Below are 21,697 nucleotides of genomic sequence, written 5' to 3' on the forward strand. Positions count from 1 at the left end.
TTAGCATCACATGACCATCTGAATATTTCTCACTTAATCTCAGTAACTGCCCTGTTATTGAACACTTTCATTCATGGATTAAATTAGTCCTGGATGACTGTGCATAGTGAATTTCTACAATGGCATTGGTAACTGAAAACTACTGTGTTTGAATGATAAAGCATCCTGACCACTAGGTGTCACTGTAAGACAATGTAATCCTTTTTGACAAAAAATTACTGAGTGCACTTATAGGTTAAGACTAGATTATTGGGACAAAAGGCCTCCCAACTTCCGTCGGGACGCGGATCGGAAAATCTGGACTGTTCTGATTTTAACAGGACGTCTGGTCACTCTACTCCTTTTCTAAATTTGGACTAATACTGTGTCCTAACCTGGCGTGATGTGACAAATCGGCAAACAATAAAAGCGATGTCTTTCATCGACCTTTTGTCTTAAGTATTTTGTCAGACAGAACTCTGTGTTGGTCGCTTAGTATCCATTTGTTCTATTGCATCCTATCTATTTTCCAGGAGAATAGTAAGGACACGGTATAATGGTAATGATCATTTTTTAAATTGATGCAATGCTAATAAGATTCAGGCCTCACTGTGTGTTACAGGACTCCAGTTCTGGTGTTTCAGTGTGTCGAGTGTCACGTCATCTGCCTGGAGTGCTTCTACCTGTACTGTGTGACCAGACTCAATGAGCGACAGTTTACCTATGAGCCGGTGGTGGGTTACTCCTTGCCATGTGCAGGTAAACATGCCATAGGTGTATTCTCAAACTTATTAATGTTGATTGGTGTGGATGTAGCCTCAGTGTGGCTGCATGACAATAGTTTAATATAATAAGGTGTAAAGGCCAAATATATTTGGAATTATGGAAAAGTGGAAATAAAGTTAGGGCTGAAAGGTGATAACGTTCTTTCAGAACTCACTTTTTAAGTCATTCTTATTGGAAATTCAGTTTGGAACGATCATACAGCATAGATTGTGCTCCCTTCGAAGTGCCCTACGCCAGTTAGAACTATAACATATTGTAAAATCGAATTTTTTTTTTCTGCCCTTGTGACCCCTTGTTTGAAACTCCTGGCCTAGTTGACTACTTTTTTGGGCGACTAGTTGACTAGTAAAAATGAGTACTCATTCAAGCCCTATAGTGTGTGTGTGTGTGTGGTGTGGGTGTGTATGTTTCCACACACTGGCAGTGTTTGGCAGTGATTGATGGTGTGTTGGTGGCTGCAGTGAAGAGAAGATACTATCAAATTGTTCTCCTTCTCTTACACACACATAGCTGTACACACAATTTCTCTCTGGGCCCTCTCCGTGCCCCTGTTAGCCCTCCACATCCGTTAATGCCACCCAGTAATGGGGCTCTGGGGAGAAGCATTGACCCCCTATCAGCCAGAACACCCCAGCAATCTCTCATACTCCCTGTATCTCTCTGTATCTACCTCTGTCATGCCCTTGCACTCCTTCATTTGTTGTGCTGCCATGCTCTTCCTTTCCTGTTCTCTGTCACAGGTATTTTTTTATCTTTCTCCTTTTCTGTTCTCACAATTTCTACAATACCTACAGTTTAGCTTTGGTTACAGCCAGTAAAGACAGGAAGAGTATGATGTTGATGGCAAGGAACAGTGTCAGGGTTTGGATGGTTTGCATTGGCAGTTCACCCCTGCTGGTAGATGCTGTAACTGCACCATTCTGTCGGTAAAAAACATTTTTACGTTTCTCTGTTGACAACCATTCTAAAGTAGCATTCTGATTAAAAAAAGGTTTTTGCAAGCAACATACAGCGGAGTTCAAAAATGTGGGATTTAAAATGTGATTTATATCTGGAAATAAAAAAAAAGTTTTTAAAAATCAAACATATTTAAGATACTTCTTAGCACTATATCAAGTTTAAAAGGTCAAATTTATATCCATGTTAATAATATCAGTGTTTCCACACTGTATTTTGTGAGACTGTGGTGGGTGGACCTCAGACCCTCTATGAGTGTCCGGGGGCATACTCCCCCATAAGAATTGTACATTTTAAAGTTAAATGCATCAATCTGGTGCACTTTGAGAGCAAAATTAAGAGGCTAGATCTATGAAGAATTTGTGCTCTTGTAAACAATTTTGTGCTCAAGTAGTAATCTAATCAAACCACAAGAAGGACGTTTCTTTTTCAGTCATTGACTGATAAGACAGTAAGTTGTGTCATTGTCCACATAGGGCTTCAGCCACCTCTTGAATTCAGGGATTATCTCCCATTATTTCCTATACTTTTGGGAGTATATTTTAGAGTGTGACATGTTAGCAATTTTTTTGAATGTGTGTGTAATGTCCAAGGCTGTGTGTATTTGTATGTCTATTTGTATTTGTATTATGTGTATATAAGTTTAATAAAGTTTATTATTATGTGTTTGAATAAAGTACAATGTACAGACTTGTATAAATAAATGATCTGAATTCAGAGAGTTCAGAAATGGGAATGAACTTAACCCCTGTGATAGTGAGTGGTAAAACAGTGATAAGCGCATGAGAAGAATAAAAATCAAATTAAACGGTCAAATTAAATTGTTTAAATTAAAACAATGGAGGAGCAAACAATACAGATTAGTGATTGGTCCTAGGCAACACTGTTTGCACATGCATGCACAGCTCATTCACATCTATGTCAGCTGCCGTACGGTCAGCTGAATGTGCTGCTCCTCTCTGACACTCACTGAACAGAGTAGATGCAGAGAGAGGTGTACGTGTGGTGGGAAAGCAAGACCTCACGCTCGCGGGGCAGTACTGGCAACTCTCTTCTACGTAAAGTAGCTAAGATTTGTCCAAAAAGTCACTAGATTTGTCGCTAGGTACTTTTTGGAGGAAAAAAGTCACTAAAGGGGTCTGAAAAGTCGCTAAATCTAGCAACAAAGTCGGTAAGTTGGCAACACTGTGTGGACAAGCTGACTGACTGACAAACTGGAAGTGAGAGATGCTTTGCCGAAGCAACAGTGCAAAACACGACGTTAGAGATTTTTTATGTTTTTATGAGAAGTGTAAAAATATTTTCAGTTCATTATGAAACTGTGGTGGGCCGCCACAGTCTAGGTAATTAATGGGAAACACTGATGTAACACATTACTTACGAATATTCAAAGGAACATTCCCCAAAACTGACTTAAAATTATGTTCATTTGATCTTTAGGGGATGTTTATGTGTGTATGTATGGGTGTGTGTTGCTGATGTGACAGTGTGTTTTGGGGCCATCTACAGTGCATTCATAAAGTATTCAGACCTCTTCATTTTTTCAAATTTTGTTATGTTGCAGCCTTATGCTAAAATGCTTTAAATTTTTTTATTTTTTCACATCAATCTACACTCCATACCCCATAATGACAAAACAAAAAACAGATTTTTGATAACTTTGCAAATTTATTAAAAATAAAAAACTGAAATATCACATTGGCATAAGTATTCAGACCCTTTGCTATGACACTTGAAATTTAGCTCAGGTGCATCCCATTTCTCTGAATCGTCTTTGAGATGTTTCTACACTTTTATTGGAGACCACCTGTGGCAAATTCAATTGACTGGACATGATTTGGAAAGGCACACACCTGTTTATATAAGGTCTCACAGCTGAAAATGCATTTCAGAGTGAAAACCAAGCAATGAGGTCAAAGGAACTGCCTGCAGGTGACCAAGAACCCGATGGTCACTCTGGTTGAGCTCTAGAGATCATGTATGGAGATGGGAGAAATTTGCAGATGGACAACCATCACTGCAACACTCCACCAACCTGGGCTTTATGGCAGAGTGGCCAGATGGAAGCCTCTCCACAGTGCAAGACACATGAAATCCCACTTGGGATTTGCAAAAAAGCACCTTAAGGACTCTCAGACTGTGAGAAACTAAATTCACTGGTCTGATGAAATGAAGATTGAATTGTTTGGCCTCAGTTCCAAGCATCATGTCTGGAGGAAACCAGGCACCGCTCATCACCTGCGCAATACCATCCCAGCAGTGAAGCATGGTGGTGGTAGCATCATGCTGTGGGGGTGTTTTTCAGCGGCAGGGACTGAGGAACTAGTCAGGGATGAAGGAAAGCTGAACGCAGCACAATACAGAGATATCCTTAATGAAAACCTCAGGACCTCGGACTGGCCCAAAGGTTCACCTTCCAACAGGACAATGACCCTAAGCACACAGGCAAGACAACACAAGAGTGGCTTAGGGACAACTCTGTGAATGTCCTTGAGTGGCCCAGCCAGAGCCCGGACTTGAACCCAATCGAACATCTCTGGGGAGACCTGAAAATGGCTGTCCACCGATGGCCCCCATCCAACCTGACAGAGTTTGAGAGGATCTGCATAGAAGAATGGCAGAAAATCCCCAAATCCAGGTGTGCAAAGCTTGTCGCATCATACCCAAAAAGACTTGAGGCTGTAATCCCTGCCAAAGGTACTTCAACAGAGTACTGAGTTAAGGGTCTGAATACTTATGTCAATATGATATTTCAGTTTTTTATTTTTAATAAGTTTGCAAAGTTATCAAAAATCTGGTTTTTGCTTTGTGATTATGGGGTATGGAATGTAGATTGATGTGACAAAAAATAATTGAAAGCATTTTAGCAAAAGGCTACAACATAAAAATATGTGAAAAAATGAAGAGGTCTGAATACTTTCTATCACTATGTATGTGACTTCAGACAGGAGATTGTGTAGAAAGGTCAGACATCAGCCTCAAATGCCATTTCCACTTTTAAACAACTTATAACAGTCCAGCCGAAGCACGCTTGTCCAAAAGGCACGGATGAAAGAGGGAGCTTGGCAGACCCTTCTGGGAAATGTGAAGAAATTATCGGCTGCCTCCAATAAATGGCATCGCGCAAGCTCAAAAAACTTTTTCTAGAAAATCCAGAAGAAGCCAGCACACCCATAACCTTCTTTTGAAATGAGCTTTAACATAATGCCACATTACAAGATAACCTCAAAAGCAGAAAATCTCCACTTAACATTTAGTCACACACCTTCATTGGTAGACAGCTTGCATTTCAGTAATGTATGTAGGTGTAGGGCACAAGACAGCGACGCTATTCTGTGTGGAATAGAAGGATGTGATACCCGTTTTCTCCTGTTAGTAAACTTGCATCATTACATTTAAATAGTTACTAAAAAAGTTCTCTAAAAAATTAAAATTCTTCCATAAACCATAAAAGGAGATCTTAGACAGAATGTCCAAGCTTTTATTTAAAACTAAAGTGGATGGTAATTTTTACTGTCAAGCTCCAAAAAGGAGAAAAAAGCACCAAAATAACACTTTGTGTGGGGTATTTTCAAAATTTAAAGGAATATTTCACCCAAAAATGAAAATTCTCTCATCATTTACTCATGCCATCCCAGATGTGTATGACTTCCTTTCTTCTGCAAAACACAAGCAAAGATCTTAAGAAGAATATTAGGTGTGGGTGAGAAACAGATCAATTTAAGTCCCTTTTTACTATAAATCTCCACTTACACTTTCACACTCTTGTTTTTGGTGATTCACATTCTTCCTGCATATTGCCACCTACTGGGCAGGGGAGAAAATTTAAAAGGACTTAAATATTGATCTGTTTCTCATCACACCTATCATATTGCTTCTGAAGACATGGATTTAACCACTAGAGTCGTATGGATTGCGTTTATGCTGCCTTTATGTGCTTTTTGGAGATTACAAGTTTTGGTCACCATTCACTTGCATTGTATGGACCTACAGAGCTGAAATATTCTTCTTAAAATCTTCATTTGTGTTCAGCACATCTGGGATGGCATGAGGGTGAGTAAATGATGAGAACATTTTAATTTGTGGGTGAAATATTCCTTTAAGTTGTTTTTCATTCATCTTCCACTCTATTGTAACCAGCACCATCGTCAAGGAGGGACAACCAGGAGTCTTGTCCTGGAACCATAGGGCCAACTAAGGCCTTTGATATTCTAGCCTACCCAAATGGTCTTGTTTGTAAATCATGATCAGTCAATTGACACACAATAATCAATGCCGGTTAATCTGTTTTTCATAGAATGCTATTGTAAGGTTTTAAAAGATGCACGTGCTAAAATTGTAGTAGTAATTTAGGCATCTTTGTCACTAAATTGATGTACTACTTCATCAAGGATATCATAAAAAAAAAAATAAATAAATAAATTCTTTGATCTATTGAAATAAAACCATTCTATGTTCTACAGTATGAAACATACTATAACTGGTCCCACTTTATATTAGGTGTCTATGTACTAACATTAAAATACATACAATACAATCCATTTATTGTTACTACATGTTAGTAGTTCACATTAGGCCCTTTCCCAGCTACAGTCCTGGTACTTTTCCCTTAGTAACTTTCTAGATGAGAACTCTTAAGAGGAACGGAACACCCGAGGAGACTTTTCCCCTTTTGCATTCCGACTCACAGAGGTAACCCTCGTACTGATGTCATCTAGAATCGACCAGTTTTCTTGTGACGTTATTTGCACGTGCAATTCAGTAGCAACAACAACAAAATCTACAACACTGACGGTGTACGCCAGTATCGGAGCTACACTTTTATTTGTTTAGGACTGTTTTATACGAACTTTGGCTGCATGGTAAAATGTAGACAGCTGCCTTATCAGTTAATGGTTTGAACAACAGAATTTTTTGGTGAATGGAACTCTCTGAACAGTTTCAAAAGCATCTTATTTCATCCTGCCTTATACAGCCTCTGAAGGCAGCATTTACCAGTTTTCGGACGCAGCCTGTGTCTTCAGGTTACAGTTTGAACAGGGCGTGTGAGCCTCACGTGTGGTGCTCCATAGTGCAGCCAGAGAGATGAGACGAGGCAGCTCTTTAACCACGCAGCATACGCTGAACTAAGTGAACAACATGTAGAAAATGCACTATAAACCTATTTATCAACACAATCTTTTACACTAAAGGCTTTTATTACTCAACATAAATTACTGTACCGAAATACTCACTCACTGACTTAAAAAAGACGTCTTGATGCAAGTTAACCACGCAGTACCAGGCACACAATAATTAATACGTAAACTAGATTTCATGATAGTTAAGTGTATAATATAGTTCAATTACCCACTCTCGATAAACATCTGATTATTTATATCCGTCATCCAAGGAAAAAGTCGATGTAGTAATCCAGAATTCACTTTATTTTCTGTATAGTCACACAGTACAGATGCGATGAAAACTCAAAGCGTGTCTCCCGATGAAATCACACATACACACACACACACACACACACACACACACACACGTGAAACTGGTGATTCTCTTTGGATATTTTGTTTGTTATATGCTATTTCTGTTAAGGTAATTGTAAAATGATCGCAGTCCTCTGAGTAGCAGGGTAGCAGCTAGATGTTTACTTATGGAGGCTGTGGAGCTTTTCTCCTTACTTAATGCAGGTTTCTGACCAATCACAGGCTGCAGCACCTCCCACAGTCCTGGTATTCACTGGCACGCCAGCAACGGCGAGAGAGGAGTAGACTAATTTATTTATATAAATTCCGCACCAGCATTCCAATCTACATCATGATGTAATCCTTCCTCATGATTACACAGCATGTTTTTATGAGCTGAATGGGAGGATAAACACTATTAAAGTGTGACGAGACTCGCCCTGCACGTGCAAGTCATTCGCGCATCATGAGCTGGCAGCGCGTCACTTTCGGTTAATCGCACGAGTAAACGTGCCCGCTTTGCTTTGGTCAGACTGTGTGGATGACAGCCTACATTCCATGTTTCATTTGTTTCTTTTTGCTTTCAAAACAACACGTGATGTAATAAGGAAAACACCACTATTAATCCTTGAGATTTCCAACACAGCATACAGGTACAGCAATTGACCAGGAAAATAAAAAATGGCACTCCATGTCAGAAAGGTTGCCGACCCCTGGTTTAGGTGTAAGGTTAACAGTTTAACTACAGAGGTAAATAAATGCAGGTACTTTAAATGTAAGAACAATGCAACAACACATACTGTATGTACATAATAATTACATTGTATCAAATGTTTAATTACATAGTAGTTAAAGACACCTTATATAAAATGGGTCCCTATAACTTTCAGAACTCAGTGACTTTTAATGTGAATGACAATGAGGCTGTGAGGGAGAGACTTACTATCTCTTCAATGGCACGAACGGTATAAAGCTGCAGAAAGCTCCTTGATCACATCTGATTTTCCACAACTCATGTTGCCTGGAGTTCTTTGTCTACTGAATGTTCTTAGAAAGATATTTTTTCAATGTTTTGTCCGCAGAACGATCCATAAAAACTTTAAACTGCAATACAGTCCATTGAAGAGACTACATCTATCCCTCACAGCCTTGTTGTTATTCCTATTAAAAGTCAAAAATGGCAATAGCGTGAATGAGGTCTATACTTCCCTTCTGTCTCATCTCTGTTTTTTCTTTCTCTCTGTTTCTCTTTCTTGGCCGCTCCTTTTGTTCTCTCTCTCTCTATCTATCTCTTTGAGTCATGGTAATGAATCAAACTTAGTAACTCTAACTGAAATTACTTCAAAACACATGTTGTTGCTTAATTTTAAATAACAGTTAAAATCATCTCGAATGTTCCTCACATCACCCAGCCCTGTATCACCTAACACACACATGCAGCAATTCCCAATTTCAGGAGCTGTGAGTCAGTGTGAGATGGTGTGCTGCATGTCTCTGTGTGGGCACACTTATCAGACAGTGATATGTGCGCAGTTGCATGTTAACTGAGCTCAGCCGACCCATTGGCTGGTGCGACGCTAGATAAAGTGGAATTGCTGCAATACCTGTTGGAGGCAACCTTGACATTTTATCAGCACAGAAAAATATCCTTAAATACCACTGACTGCCTGCAGCCACTTCTAACACCAATCAGAGAGTCAATTCAAGTCAGACTTCTTTGCCATCTGCTCGGATCACTTTAGCTTGTAGTAGTGGAGATTTGGGGAAGACTGATGATCCTTTAGGGGTATACACACACTATATACTGTATAGCTAATTAAATTGATAGTTAGGTGCTAGCCAATAATTTAATGGTGCTTTTCTAAACCTTTTTAGAGCTTGACAGCTGTGGTCACTATGAACTGTTGTTCAGAAAGAGCTGTGTACGTTTGTACTTTTGACTGGGGGGGGGGGTGCTCCGGTTGGAATGACATGAGGGTGAGTAAATAATGACAGAATTGTCATTTTTGGGTGAACTATTCCTTTTAATGTTTCCGCAGGGAGGTGCATTGATCTTGGAGATTATCATATAAATCCTGCTTCTGGCCTTTATTCATTTTCATATAACGATCATTGTCTTTGGTGTATAAATAATCCATGGTAGACTACTTTCTGGTTTAGATAGATAATGCTGGAACTTTGTAATCAGTGTTTCTGTAGGGATGACATGTTATGGTATAAATTTATTGGCCTGTTGGGATTTTATCAGCTTTTTGTTCTTGCTGTAAGTCTCTGTAAGGCATGCACTGCTCAATGTGTTTCAGAACATTTTCTGGAAAGATTAATTTATCTTCTTAGAAAGGGAACAATGTAATGAAAGTAAAATAAACAATGAAAGCATCACATTTTGATGGAGGAGGGCAGCATAGAATCGGAATTAGGTAGACAAGGTAAGGGGGAGGTGAAAGCTAGCACTCAGAAAATGAAGTTATTACCCTTACTTGAAGCCAACATCATTTAGTTGGATAAGGTCAAATTAATTTACTATTGTAGTTTTAACTCAACTTCATCAGGTTTGTTAAACTCAATTCATTTAGGTTTATTTAATACATTTTCTTATGTTGGTCCAACTTATTATTTATATTTAATTTATATTATTAATCAATATTGTATGTTAGGTGAACAAGTGTAAGAACAGTGAAATAGTGATGTTTCGTTCATGAAGGCATCAGTCTTTTTGAACAAATCTTCACCTCCACACACTGACTCATATTTCTTGTTCACTGATGTCTTTCTCTTTTTAAGCCAATGAACTCTATTTTGAAGCACAAGACTGTTTGGTGGCTTTTCATGCCTGTAAAGACTGACTATAGTGCAAGCTAATAGCATTCAAGTGCAGGCTGTGATGGAGGATTTCACTTTTGTGAAAGTGATGACTGAGTGAACGAGAGGACTTTCGTGAACTTGAATCTGCTGACTGAGTGAACGAGAGGAGGCATGACGTTCGTTATGTTCGGCATGTGAGTTAGTCACACTGAACAAGGACAAAAAGGGGTGAAATGCAATAAGACAAGTTTATAGGTGTGCACATAATCCCTAATTTATGAATGTGTAAACATAACTGAAGACTATTTAGTTAAAACTGCATGAATTACAGATGGAAAGAGGAAGATATTTAGGAGTTTCTTAAATTTTTCTATGTCTTGGTAAAAGTCAAGCCAAGAGTTTGACAAAATATCGAAAAAATAAGATCAGCCATTTATGGTGAAAACGGTTATGGTATATAAACTCTATTTTTAAAGTGTCTTCGTACATTTGTAGACATGCAAATTCCATTTTTGTTGATTTGTCCTGCTTTCCATGACTGACTAATGCGAGAGCCAATAGCATTTGAGAGCTGGCTGTGTATCATTGCATATCATTGGTTTGACCCGCTGAATGAACACGCTATGACTGAATTAATCAGTCATCTCGTTCATGAACAAGGTCTGCTGTTCGGACGAACGAGAGGTGGAGCTGCATGTCGTTCGTTCAGTTCGGCGATCTTGTTCAACAGGAAAAGGGGCCGAATGAATCATGAATAAAAGTGAGTGATGACCACACATTACAATGACATATGAACATTATTGGAAGTCATAGTTATTTTTTTTATAGCTTGATATAAAATCTGCTCAGCAGTTCACAATATGATAGAGATGCTTTGTTGTCATTTGTGGGGAAACGCTTATGATAAGTCTCTTAGTAGAATTGTGGTGACGCATATTTTAATAAAGGATCATTAGACTTGTTTTGGTTGTGAATGACTATTGTGCTTTTGATTCCATGCAATTTACTCATTAAAAACTTAAAAGATGGTCATTTGGCACCATGTACTGGCCCAAAGGCGTTATTTGCAGAAATGGCCAATTAACAAATCTGAACAAATATTTTTGGTGAACAGATTCAAAAGTCTTGAGTCACTAAAATGATTCAAAATCACCAACCCCTCATCAATAGTTTATTTTAGTTGAACAAGTGTAAGGACAGTGAAACTGTTGCACTGTCAATTTAATAGCAACTGCTGCTTATAGAGCTAAGCAGCATTTAAATTAAATATCCTCAACCTAAGCACAAGTGCCATTCTTCACCACAATGGTGACCCCCAAAACTCCAGTATACCAGGCATTCTTTTTAAATACCAATATACTATCAATATACTGTATTGCAATTAAGCATTAATAAATGTTCTCCTGTTCTCATCTTGCTCACAAATGTATAAAATAACACCTAATTTCAACACTTGTCACTCTCCAGTCCCATGCAAAGCATGCTGAGAAATGAAAATCCCATGCCTAGATTCATAACACCACAAAAAGTATTAAAGTACACTGGCAGCCAAAAGTTTGGAATAATGTACAGATTTTGCGATTTTGGTACTTTAATTTACCAAAGTGGCATTCAACTGATCACAAAATATAGTCAGGACATTACTGATGTAAAAAACAGCACCATCACTATTTGAATAAAGTAATTTTCGATAAAATCTAGACAGACCCCATTTCCAGCAGCCATCACTCCAACACCTTATCCTTGAGTAATCATGCTAAATTGCTAATTTGGTACTAGAAATTCACTTGCCATTATATCAAACACAGTTGAAAGCTATTTGATTTGTTAAATTAAACTTAACATTGTCTTTGTGTTTGTTTTTGAGTTGCCACAGTATTCAATAGACTGGCATGTCTTAAGGTCAATATTAGGTCAAAAATGGCAAAAAAAGAAACAGATTTCTCTAGAAACTCATCAGGCAATCATTGTTTTGAGGAATGAAGGCTATACAATGCTTGAAATTGCCAAAAAAAAAAAAAAAAAAACTTAAGATTTCATACAAATGTGTACCCTACAGTCTTCAAAGACAAAGGACAACTGGCTCTAACAAGGACAGAAAGAGATGTGGAAGGCCAGATGTACAACTAAACAAGAGGATAAGTACATCAGAGTCTCTAGTTTGAGAAATAGATGCCTCACATGTCCTCAGCTGACAGCTTCATTGAATTCTACCCGCTCAACACCAGTTTCATGTACAACAGTAAAGAGAAGACTCAGGGGTGCAGGCCTTATGGGAAGAATTGCAAAGAAAAAGCCACTTTTGAAACAGAAAAATAAAAATAAATGTTTTGAGTGGGCAAAGAAACACATACATTGGACAACAGATAATTGGAAAAGAGTGTTATGGATCTTAACCCCATCGGCTAGACTGTAAGGTGCGTGAGAAGTGCCCGACAAGACAGCCACATCTATGGCAAGTGCTACAGGAAGTGTGGGGTGAAATGTCACCTGAGTATCTGGACAAACTGACAGCTAGAATGCCAAGGATCTGCCAAGCTGTCATTGCTGCACGTGGAGGATGTTTTGATGAGAACCCTTTGAAGTATTTTTCAAATTGTAATAGTAATTTTTCACATTATTAATGTCCTGACTATACATTGTGATCAGCTGAATGCCACTTTGGTGAATAAAAGTACCAATTTCTTTCCATAAGATCAAAATCTGTACATTATTCCAAACCTTTGGCCACCAGTGTAGTCCCAACTCAAATGGATTAAGTAAGCTTCGACTTTACAAATTTAAATGGATAGAATACAATAAAATCAAGTTGAATAAAATGTTCTAGAATTGTGTTGCTTTAGTTTATTTTAATGAAGTAAAAATAAATTGTAAATCTAGCAAAGTAAATTGATCTAGCAGCAACAGTCCTCTTTAGTGTAGCAACAGCACTTTTCTTTCTCTCCTTCTTTCTCTCTCAGTATGGATTTGAACATTTACAGTAATATATACTTCTCTGCGCTGCTATGGTAGGGCTTTGATGCAAACAAACAGTAGAAGTGCAGCAGTGCTCAGGTGTTCTCTGATGGCAAAGGTTACAGTTTGGCTGTGAATATGAAACTTTCTGCTTTCAGAAAAATGAGTTGCAGTGCTCCAGCGAGGGTTTTCAGTAGTCATACACACACACACTCATGGCTCTGTAGGTCGACTGGCTTTGAACTCGTGAAGCTCAAAGCCTGGCCTCTGTGGCGCTGAACGCTTGTTCTTTGTGTTTTATGTTTAATGTGATAAAGTGGGCAGGGTTTTAAGGAGCAAACCCAACTGATGAATAATAGAATACAAATATCACGTAGAATTTCCCGAAATCCAATGCCAGTGAATGATGAATGAAAGAAAAGCAGCGCTTTAATATTATATCCAGGCACGCTGACTAGCAGCCAGTCATCCAGCTCATGCTGGTTTCACACAGACGTTGTGATGACACTGACATGAGTGAGCAAACACATGTGTTTACATATACAGTATATGTTACTATAACTACATTTTTGCAAACTGAGTTTTACCTGCCACGTTCTACGTTTTGTTACAGTTTCTTGGTGAAATTAACACTAGAGATGCTACAACAACTGCACATTTATTAACTTTCACACAATTCACAAGTGCAATGGCTGATTATGTCTTCATAAACACTTATTTTTCATACTTATACTCAAACACTGCTATGATATCAAAACACTTTTACCATAATGCATCATTTGAAAAACGACACATTTTAACAGACTCACCTACATTTACATACTTATTCCAATGTGATTAGCATGTGCCATAGCTCACCAGATAGTATTGGACTTTGAACTCGGAAGAACACATGAAATGAAAGTGTCAGAAGTGACAGAATATGATGTGGTTGTTTCAGAAAATGTGCTTTTAATTTAGCATTTTGTTTTTGGACTCTGTTGGTTAGGTTAAGGTGGTGGTTTAGGTTAAGGATGTCTGTTTTGTTCAACTCTCATTTGATTTTAGATCATTATTGGTTAGGTTTAGGTTAAAGGTTTAGGTTAGGGAGGTATATTTTACTCATTATAACCTCTATCAAATATTCACCTTAAAAACCTTGTCTGATTATGACACCATTTCACCCGCTTTTGGCGCCCCCCGCTGGACATTTAATTTGGAAAATTTAGCCAAACTTGTAATAAGGCACGTACCTCCATGTGTTGTCATGATCACGTAATGTTCATGAGATCAGGCTAACTAAAAATCAGCTTGCCACCAGTTGAAAAGTGAAGCTATTTCTTAGAAAATCTCTGGCATTATTTGATTGCTGATGCTGCTTGGTTTAATTACACCGTGTAACAAATGTTTTTGGGTTTTTTTTGGTTCCTGGGTAGTAAGTGTTATTTCCTAATTGCTTATGCCTCAAAAGTATAGAAAATGGCTATTATTCCCCACAAACTTTGCTTTTGTGACCAGGACAGTGATATTTTGAAATTTACCTATTTTCCAGAACATTCCAGATAGATTCAGTGCTAAGTAAACTTGGAGTAACTTCTAGAACTTTCCAATAATATAAATAGTAGTATAAATACAGGGGCCTTAAGCCCACCAGTTCAGTTTAGTTCCTGCTGCCTAAGTGGATACATATCTGCATTTTTCTGAGATGGCACCAAGAGGCTGCAAGCATCCGGCAGACGCATTTTGCTATGTCTGCAATTTATCAAGACAAGAGTGAAAAAGTACTCCGTGGAAGCATCTGCTAAGATGTGTGAGGCCTACAAGGCATATTTCGGCATGCCTTTCGGGGATCAAGACAAATCCTGGGCACCTCATTTCACCAGCGAGCACTGCAAAAAAACTCTGGAAGGTAAGATGGACAATTGTTGCTCGGAATTTTATGTTTTAAAATTTGTTCATTTTTAAAATTGTAAAAGTTTTTAATTTTAAAATGTTTTACAATTTTCAGTGTTATTAAAAAATATATCATATATGAAAAATGTTGCGAGAATCTCTTACACATTAGTCATGGGTGAAATAAATGTATTTTTGTAGGATGGTACAGAGGGGAAAAGAAAGCCATGGAGTTCGCTATCCCAAGAATTTTGCGGGAACCCACTGACCACTCAAGCAACTGCTACTTCTGCATGGTGGACCCTTCCAAACGTCGGACCGGCAAGAATGCACCTGCTATCACGTATCCGGACCTTCCTTCATCTATCGCCACGGTGCCACACTGCCATGAGCTCCCCGTACCCACTCCTCCAGAGAGAGAGCAGCCGTCTTTAGAAGAGAGCAGCAAGTCAGAGAGCGAGGAAGGCATTATAGATCCAGATGACAATTTCAGAGGTGGAGCTGAGGAGAGAAACCCATACTACCCCAACCAAAAAGACCTCAACGACTTGATTAGAGATCTTGGTCTCACCAAGTCCAGTGCCGAGCTTTTGACATCTAGGCTCAAGCAGTGGAACTTGTTGGATGAAAGTGTGCAAGTCGCAGATCAGAGGAAGCGTCACCAACATTTTTCCAGCTTCTTCACCCGTCAAGATGGGCTCTGCTTCTGCCACAATGTGACCAGTCTGTTCGAGGCAATCGGAATCGCCTGTAACCAGAATGAGTGGCGCCTATTCATTGACAGCTCATCCAGGAGCCTCAAAGCCGTGCTGCTCCATAATGGTAACAAGTACCCGTCTCTTCCCCTGGCTCACTCGGTGCACCTCAAAGAGGATTACAACAGCATCAAGACCTTGCTGGACGCCTTGAAGTATGATGAGTACATTTGGGGGCTGATTCGTGAAAGTGATTTACAGTATAATCATAAATCTCCGAAAAACTACTCACTTCTAAATCTTTTGTAGTCATTTTTGTATTACTTTAGTATAAATACATGTTAATTTGGATTCATATGATGTTTTTTTCTGATTTTATGTGAACGAAAAGACATAAATTCTCCTGTTTTCTCATTGGAAATAGGTACATTTCAAAATATCACTGTCCTGGTCACAAAAGCAAAGTTTGTGGGGAATAATAGCCATTTTCTATACTTTTGAGGCATAAGCAATTAGGAAATAACTACTCAGGAACAAAAATTGTGTTATATAGTGTTATTGGTTAGTTACCTATCACTATTTTAAGTGTGACTCAAGTGTCCAAATACTTTTGGGGGCCACTTTACACTTACAAACACCTACTTATGAGGCATAAGTCCAGGCCAGAAAACTTCCAGCAGGAACTTGACAGCAGGCTTCTAAAGAAACATGACGTTAATGAGAATGTGTCAGCAGAAACACTCGAGCTTGTGACAGTGCAGTTATGCAAGACTGGTAAGGTTAAAATTGAGCCATCAGAAAGAAACATTAATTTGGAAATAGCTTTATCCCAATCAGCGCTGTTACACTTTCTTTATCGAAGAGATGTTGAGATGTTGAACTTCAGAGGACCTTATTAGGACACCATGGAAACTGTTTGATAATTAAGTGGCTGGACTCTAAAACAAAGCCTACTTTAGCATACTGTAAATTAAACCCTGATACCTTTAGAATCACAATGTGATACTTTGATTGTTTGTGGTTGTGATAACTATTAATTGGAAATAGGGCTGGCCGACATAATAAAAAAAAAAAAAATAATAATAATTTTTTTTTTTTTTTAAAATGCATGTTTTCCTCACTGTTAATTCCTAAATGAATGAATGACATTTAATCTTTTTATTTTATACAGTATGCTCCAATATAACAATACATTGTTGTAAAGAGCTATGTTTAGCCTACCTACATATACTGTATTTATGATGACATAATTTACATTTTTGGGTGAACTGTCCTTTTAAGTCAGAGACCAGGGTCCAATCCTGGCCCCAGAATGCATCAGCCATTTTGGAAGATCTTTTTGTTTAAGTTTTTGTAATTTTATGCCTTTAAGTGTCTTCACTGCATCAGTGTCTAGCAGTGTATACACTTAATTCACAGTGGCATCAATAGCTATGTCCCAAATGACACATTATACACTGTGCACTTACAGAATATACTATGCACTCAGCCATGTAGTGTATGAATATTCAAAGTGTGGTATCATCCCAAATTTTTTTTTTTTTACTGCAGGGAAGCATTTGCCGTAAGACAGCTGATGGAAGTGACGTTTCAAACACATGTGATGTGTTGCCGCTAGCTTTAGCGCTAGCCACCCTATATTCAGCACCTATATCTCAATAATATACATATTCACACAGCATGGTATGATGGTAAAGCATTTAACTGACTTTTGTAAGGTGCTGTCTTCACAGAAGTTTCGCTAGTTGTCATATTCTCCATTATTTACAACTGTTTTGCCAGATCACCATCGCTGCCGGTAACTCCACCCCTTCCGCTAAGTATGGCAAGCTGCGTGCGCTGAGTGCACGAAGTGTTCAACATTCCACGCTCTGTTTTGATGGTTGAAAAAGTGCACCATCTGGGTACTCGTAGTACACTTGTTTTTGTTACTTTTTCAGTGTAAACATATTACTCGCACTACTCGCGCTACTTACACAACAAAATGGCGTAGAATAGTGCAGAAGTGTGCGGTTTGGGACACACCTAGAGTGTCATCAATGCACTGGAACAACTGCTCCATTAATCCTCATCAGAGTCACTTTCACACACACACACACTCTCCTTAATCAAAGAGATAATTAGGAGATAATTAGAGGGTTGGAAATTTGGGCAAGGGAAGGAAGAAAGACAAAACTATTTATCTTTCTCCATCAGAAGCCAGATTGAGGTGCAATCTGTCTGGGAGGCAAACTCCACCTGTCAGGAGAATTGAGAAGGTGTGGAGGTATAGGTGGGGGCGGTCCATACACTTCACCTCTGCACTAGAGAACACAGCCCCTTCTCACAGTGACTAGAGAGAGAGTGTTTGTATTGTGGTGGGATTGACTGAAACAGTTAAAAAAAGGAAAAGTATATATATATATAGTTGAAGTCAGAAGATTACATACACCTTAGCTAAACACATTTAAACTCAGTTTTTCATGATTCCTGACATTTAATCGTAGAAAACATTCCCTGTCTTAGGTCAGTTAGGATCACTATTTTAAGAATGTGAAATGTCGAGGGCCTGGGTAGCTCAGCAAGTAAAGACGCTGACTACCACACCTGGAGTCGCAAGTTCAAATCCAGGGCATGCGAGTGACTCCAGTCAGGCTTCCTAAGCAACCAATTGGCCCAGTTGCTAGGGTAGGTAGAGGCACGTTTGGTTAACCTCCTAGTGGTCGCTATAATGTGGTTCTCGCTCTCGGTGGGGCGCATGGTGAGTTGTGTGTGGGTGCCGCGGAGAATAGCGTGAACCTCCACACGCGCTAGGTCTCCGTGGTAATGTGCTCAACAGGCCACGTGATAAGATGCATGTATTGACTGTCTCAGACGTGGAGGCAACTGAGATTCGTCCTTTGCCACCCAGATTGAGGCAAGTCACTATGCCACCATGAGGACTTAGAGTGCATTGGGAATTGGGCATGCCAAATTGAGGAGAAAATGGGAGAAAAAAAGAATGTGAAATGTCAGAATAATAGTAGAGAGAATGATTTATTTCAGCTTTTGTTTCTTTCATCACATTCCCAGTGGGTCAGAAGTTTACATACACTTTATTAGTATTTGGTAGCATTGCCTTTAAATTGTTTAACTTGGGTCAGATGTTTTGGATAGACTTCCACAAGCTTCTCACAATACATTGCTGGAATTTTGGCCCATTTGGCCTCCATACAGAACTGGTGTAACTGAATCAGGATTGTAGGCCTCCTTGCTCTCACACGCTTTTTCAGTTCTGCCCACAAATTGGATCGAGGTCAGGGCTTGGTGATGGCCACTCCAATACCTTGACTTTGTTGTCCTTAAGCCATTTTGCCACAACTTTGGGGGTATGCTTGTGGTCATTGTCCATTTGGAAGACCCATTTGCGATGAAGCTTTAACTTCCTGGCTGATGTCTTGAAATGTTGCATTCAATATATCCACATAACTTTCCTTCCTCATGATGCCATCTATTTTGTGAAGTGCACCAGTCCCTCCTGCAGCAAAGCACCCCCACAACATGATGCTGTCACCCCCCATGCTTCACGGTTGGGATGGTGTTCTTCAGCTTGTAAGCCTCAACTTTTTTCCTCCAAACATGACGATGGTCATACCTGTTTCCTCCAACATCTTCACGAGGTCCTTTGCTGTTATTTTGGGATTGATTTGCACCTTTCGCACCAAACTACGTTCATCTCTAGGAGACAGAATTTGTCTTCTTCTTGAGTGGTATGATGGCTTCATGGTCCCATGGTGTTTATACTTGCGTACTATTGTTTGTACAGATGAACGTGGTATCTTCAGGCATTTAGAAATTTCTCCCAAGGATGAACCAGACTTGTGTAGGTCCACAATTTTTTTATGAGGTCTTGGCTGATTTCTTTTGATTTTCCCATGATGTCAAGCAAAGAGGCACTTAGTTTGAAGGTAGGCCTTAAAATACATCCACAGGTACACCTCCAATTGACTCCAATTTGCCAATTAGCCTCTCAGAAGCTAATTGGCTAATTACCTAAAGGCTTGACATAATTTTCTGGACTTTTCCAAGCTGCTTAAAGGCACAGTTGACTTAGTGTATGTAAACTTCTGACCCACTGGAATTGTGAGATAGTCAATTAAAAGTGAAACAATCTGTCTGTAAACAATTGTTGGAAAAATTACTCATATCATGCACAAAGTAGATGTTCTAAATGACTTATTAATGACTTCTAAATGAATATTAAATCTGTGGAGTGGTTAAAAAGTGAGATTTGATGACTTCAATCTAAGTGTATGTAAACTTCTGACTTCAACTATATATATATATATATATATATATATATATATAGTACTTTGCAAAAGTTTTAGGCACTTGGGAAAAATGTTGCATAGTGATGATGTCTTCAAAAATAATGCCATAAATTGTTTTCATTTATCAATTAACGTCATACAAAGTCGAGGAAACATAAAAAAAGCTAAATAAATATTTGGTGTGACCACCTTTGCCTTCAAAACAGCACCAATTCTCCTAGGTACACCTGGACACAGTTTTTCTTGGTTGTTGGCAGATAGGATGTTCCAAGCTTCTTTGAGAATTTGCCACAGTTCTTCTATCTATCTTGGCTGTCTCAATTGCTTCTGTCTCTTTTTGTAATCCCAGACTGACTCAATATTCAGTGGGGGGCTTTGTGGGGATCATGTCATCTGTTGCAGGGCTCCCTGTTCTTCTATTCTATTCTATTTGCAAAAGAAATATTTGGGAGTCTAAAATGTATATTTCCTATTGACACACTAAAGCTGAAAATATAAATAACCATCTTAAGACAAATGTTTCTGTGAAGCATCTGATGTGGCTAAGACTTTTGCACAGTACTGTATATACAGTATATACACACTATATATATATATATATATATATATATATATATATATATATATATATATATATATATATTTACACACAAAAAAGAAAATATCTATATTTGGTGTGATCACCCTATGCCTTTAAAACTGCACCAATTTTACACTTGTGCAGTTTTTCAAGGTTGTTCCAAGCTTCTTGGAGACCTTGCCTCAGGTTTCTGTCTCTTCGTGTAATCCCAGACTGATTCAATGATGTTGCGATCCGGGCCTGTGGGAGCCATACCATCTGTTGTAGGACTACTTGTTCTACATATATTCTATTCTGATTGTAAAAAGAATGTTTGTAAATCTCAAATTGATTTTTCCCATTGACAGTAAAGCAGAATATACCATCTTAAAGGATTAGTTCGATTTCTGGGATGGCATGAGGTTGAGTAAATGATGAGAGAATTTTCATTTTTGGGTAATCTATCCCTATAAAACACAGCAGAAACCTCTGCCAGCTGGTTGCTTCGGTAATCCCAAAAGCAGTAATCCCATTGGCTAGTGCTCACATGTCACGTCCACATTTTGATTCAGCAAATCAGTTCAGGCGAATTCAGACAACGTGATTAATATGAGCCCAACAGCCTTCCAGGCATTAGCACAACAGACACTGAGCTGTTGACAATATGCAATCTACCTGAGGCAAGACGTGAGCAAAAATGAATTTTTGAATTTTGTTATTTCTAAAAGTGGTTATAACCTCCAGTTATAATGGTTGCTACGCCCCTGTTGATACCTGTAATTTTTTGATGAACAGAACATATGGTCATATATGATCATTATATTGCGTGTGCTGCACCTGACAAAGAAGCTGAAGAAGCGAAAAAGGTCAGAAGCAAGAAAACAGAAAGACCGGCAAAGGCAAAAAAGTGGAGTAAACATCGGTATGGCATACACAAGGTGGAAAGATTTGATGACGGAGAAAAACCTGTGTTGTGATGCCAATGTTGCTTCTTTTTTGTTAGACAGGTAAGATATTATTAATTGTTTAGACCACTTTCTAAAATAGTATCAGTGGAATTTACAGAGAACTCATACAAGTTTCCCTCGAACTTTAAAAATTGCATGTGTAGTCAACATATGTTAGTAATGGACAGTTTTCAGCAGTATTTACAAACGCAACCGGAAAGCAACAAGTAATTTTCTTTTCTTTGTTATCACAGCTATAGTAAGGGGGGCCCATCTACCGCCACCTCTATGAAACGGCATATGTCTTTGTTTGTTTAGTAGCTTGGCACAGCGATTGTTGTGGATTTTGAGTAAACCATGATGTTGGTTTACTTAGAAACAAAACAAGAATTCATGG

The 21,697-nt window shown here is 38.6% G+C and overlaps 1 protein-coding gene and 1 long non-coding RNA gene across 9 annotated transcripts in view; one reads left to right on the top strand and one right to left on the bottom strand.

The window, feature by feature from the left end:
- Nucleotides 1-21,697, top strand: part of LOC127413705 (E3 ubiquitin-protein ligase parkin-like) — a 202,523-nt gene that overhangs the window by 103,297 nt on the left and 77,529 nt on the right. Inside the window, exon 7 of the mRNA XM_051651059.1 lies at nt 602-738. Coding sequence (XP_051507019.1) covers nt 602-738 — 137 coding nt within the window. The remainder of the gene's footprint in view (nt 1-601; nt 739-21,697) is intronic.
- LOC127413718 (uncharacterized) overlaps nt 1-21,697 on the bottom strand; it is an 89,135-nt gene that overhangs the window by 10,155 nt on the left and 57,283 nt on the right. The window lies entirely within an intron of this gene.

This window comes from Myxocyprinus asiaticus, chromosome 23 (genome assembly GCF_019703515.2).
Source record: "Myxocyprinus asiaticus isolate MX2 ecotype Aquarium Trade chromosome 23, UBuf_Myxa_2, whole genome shotgun sequence".
Lineage (NCBI taxonomy): Eukaryota > Metazoa > Chordata > Actinopteri > Cypriniformes > Catostomidae > Myxocyprinus > Myxocyprinus asiaticus.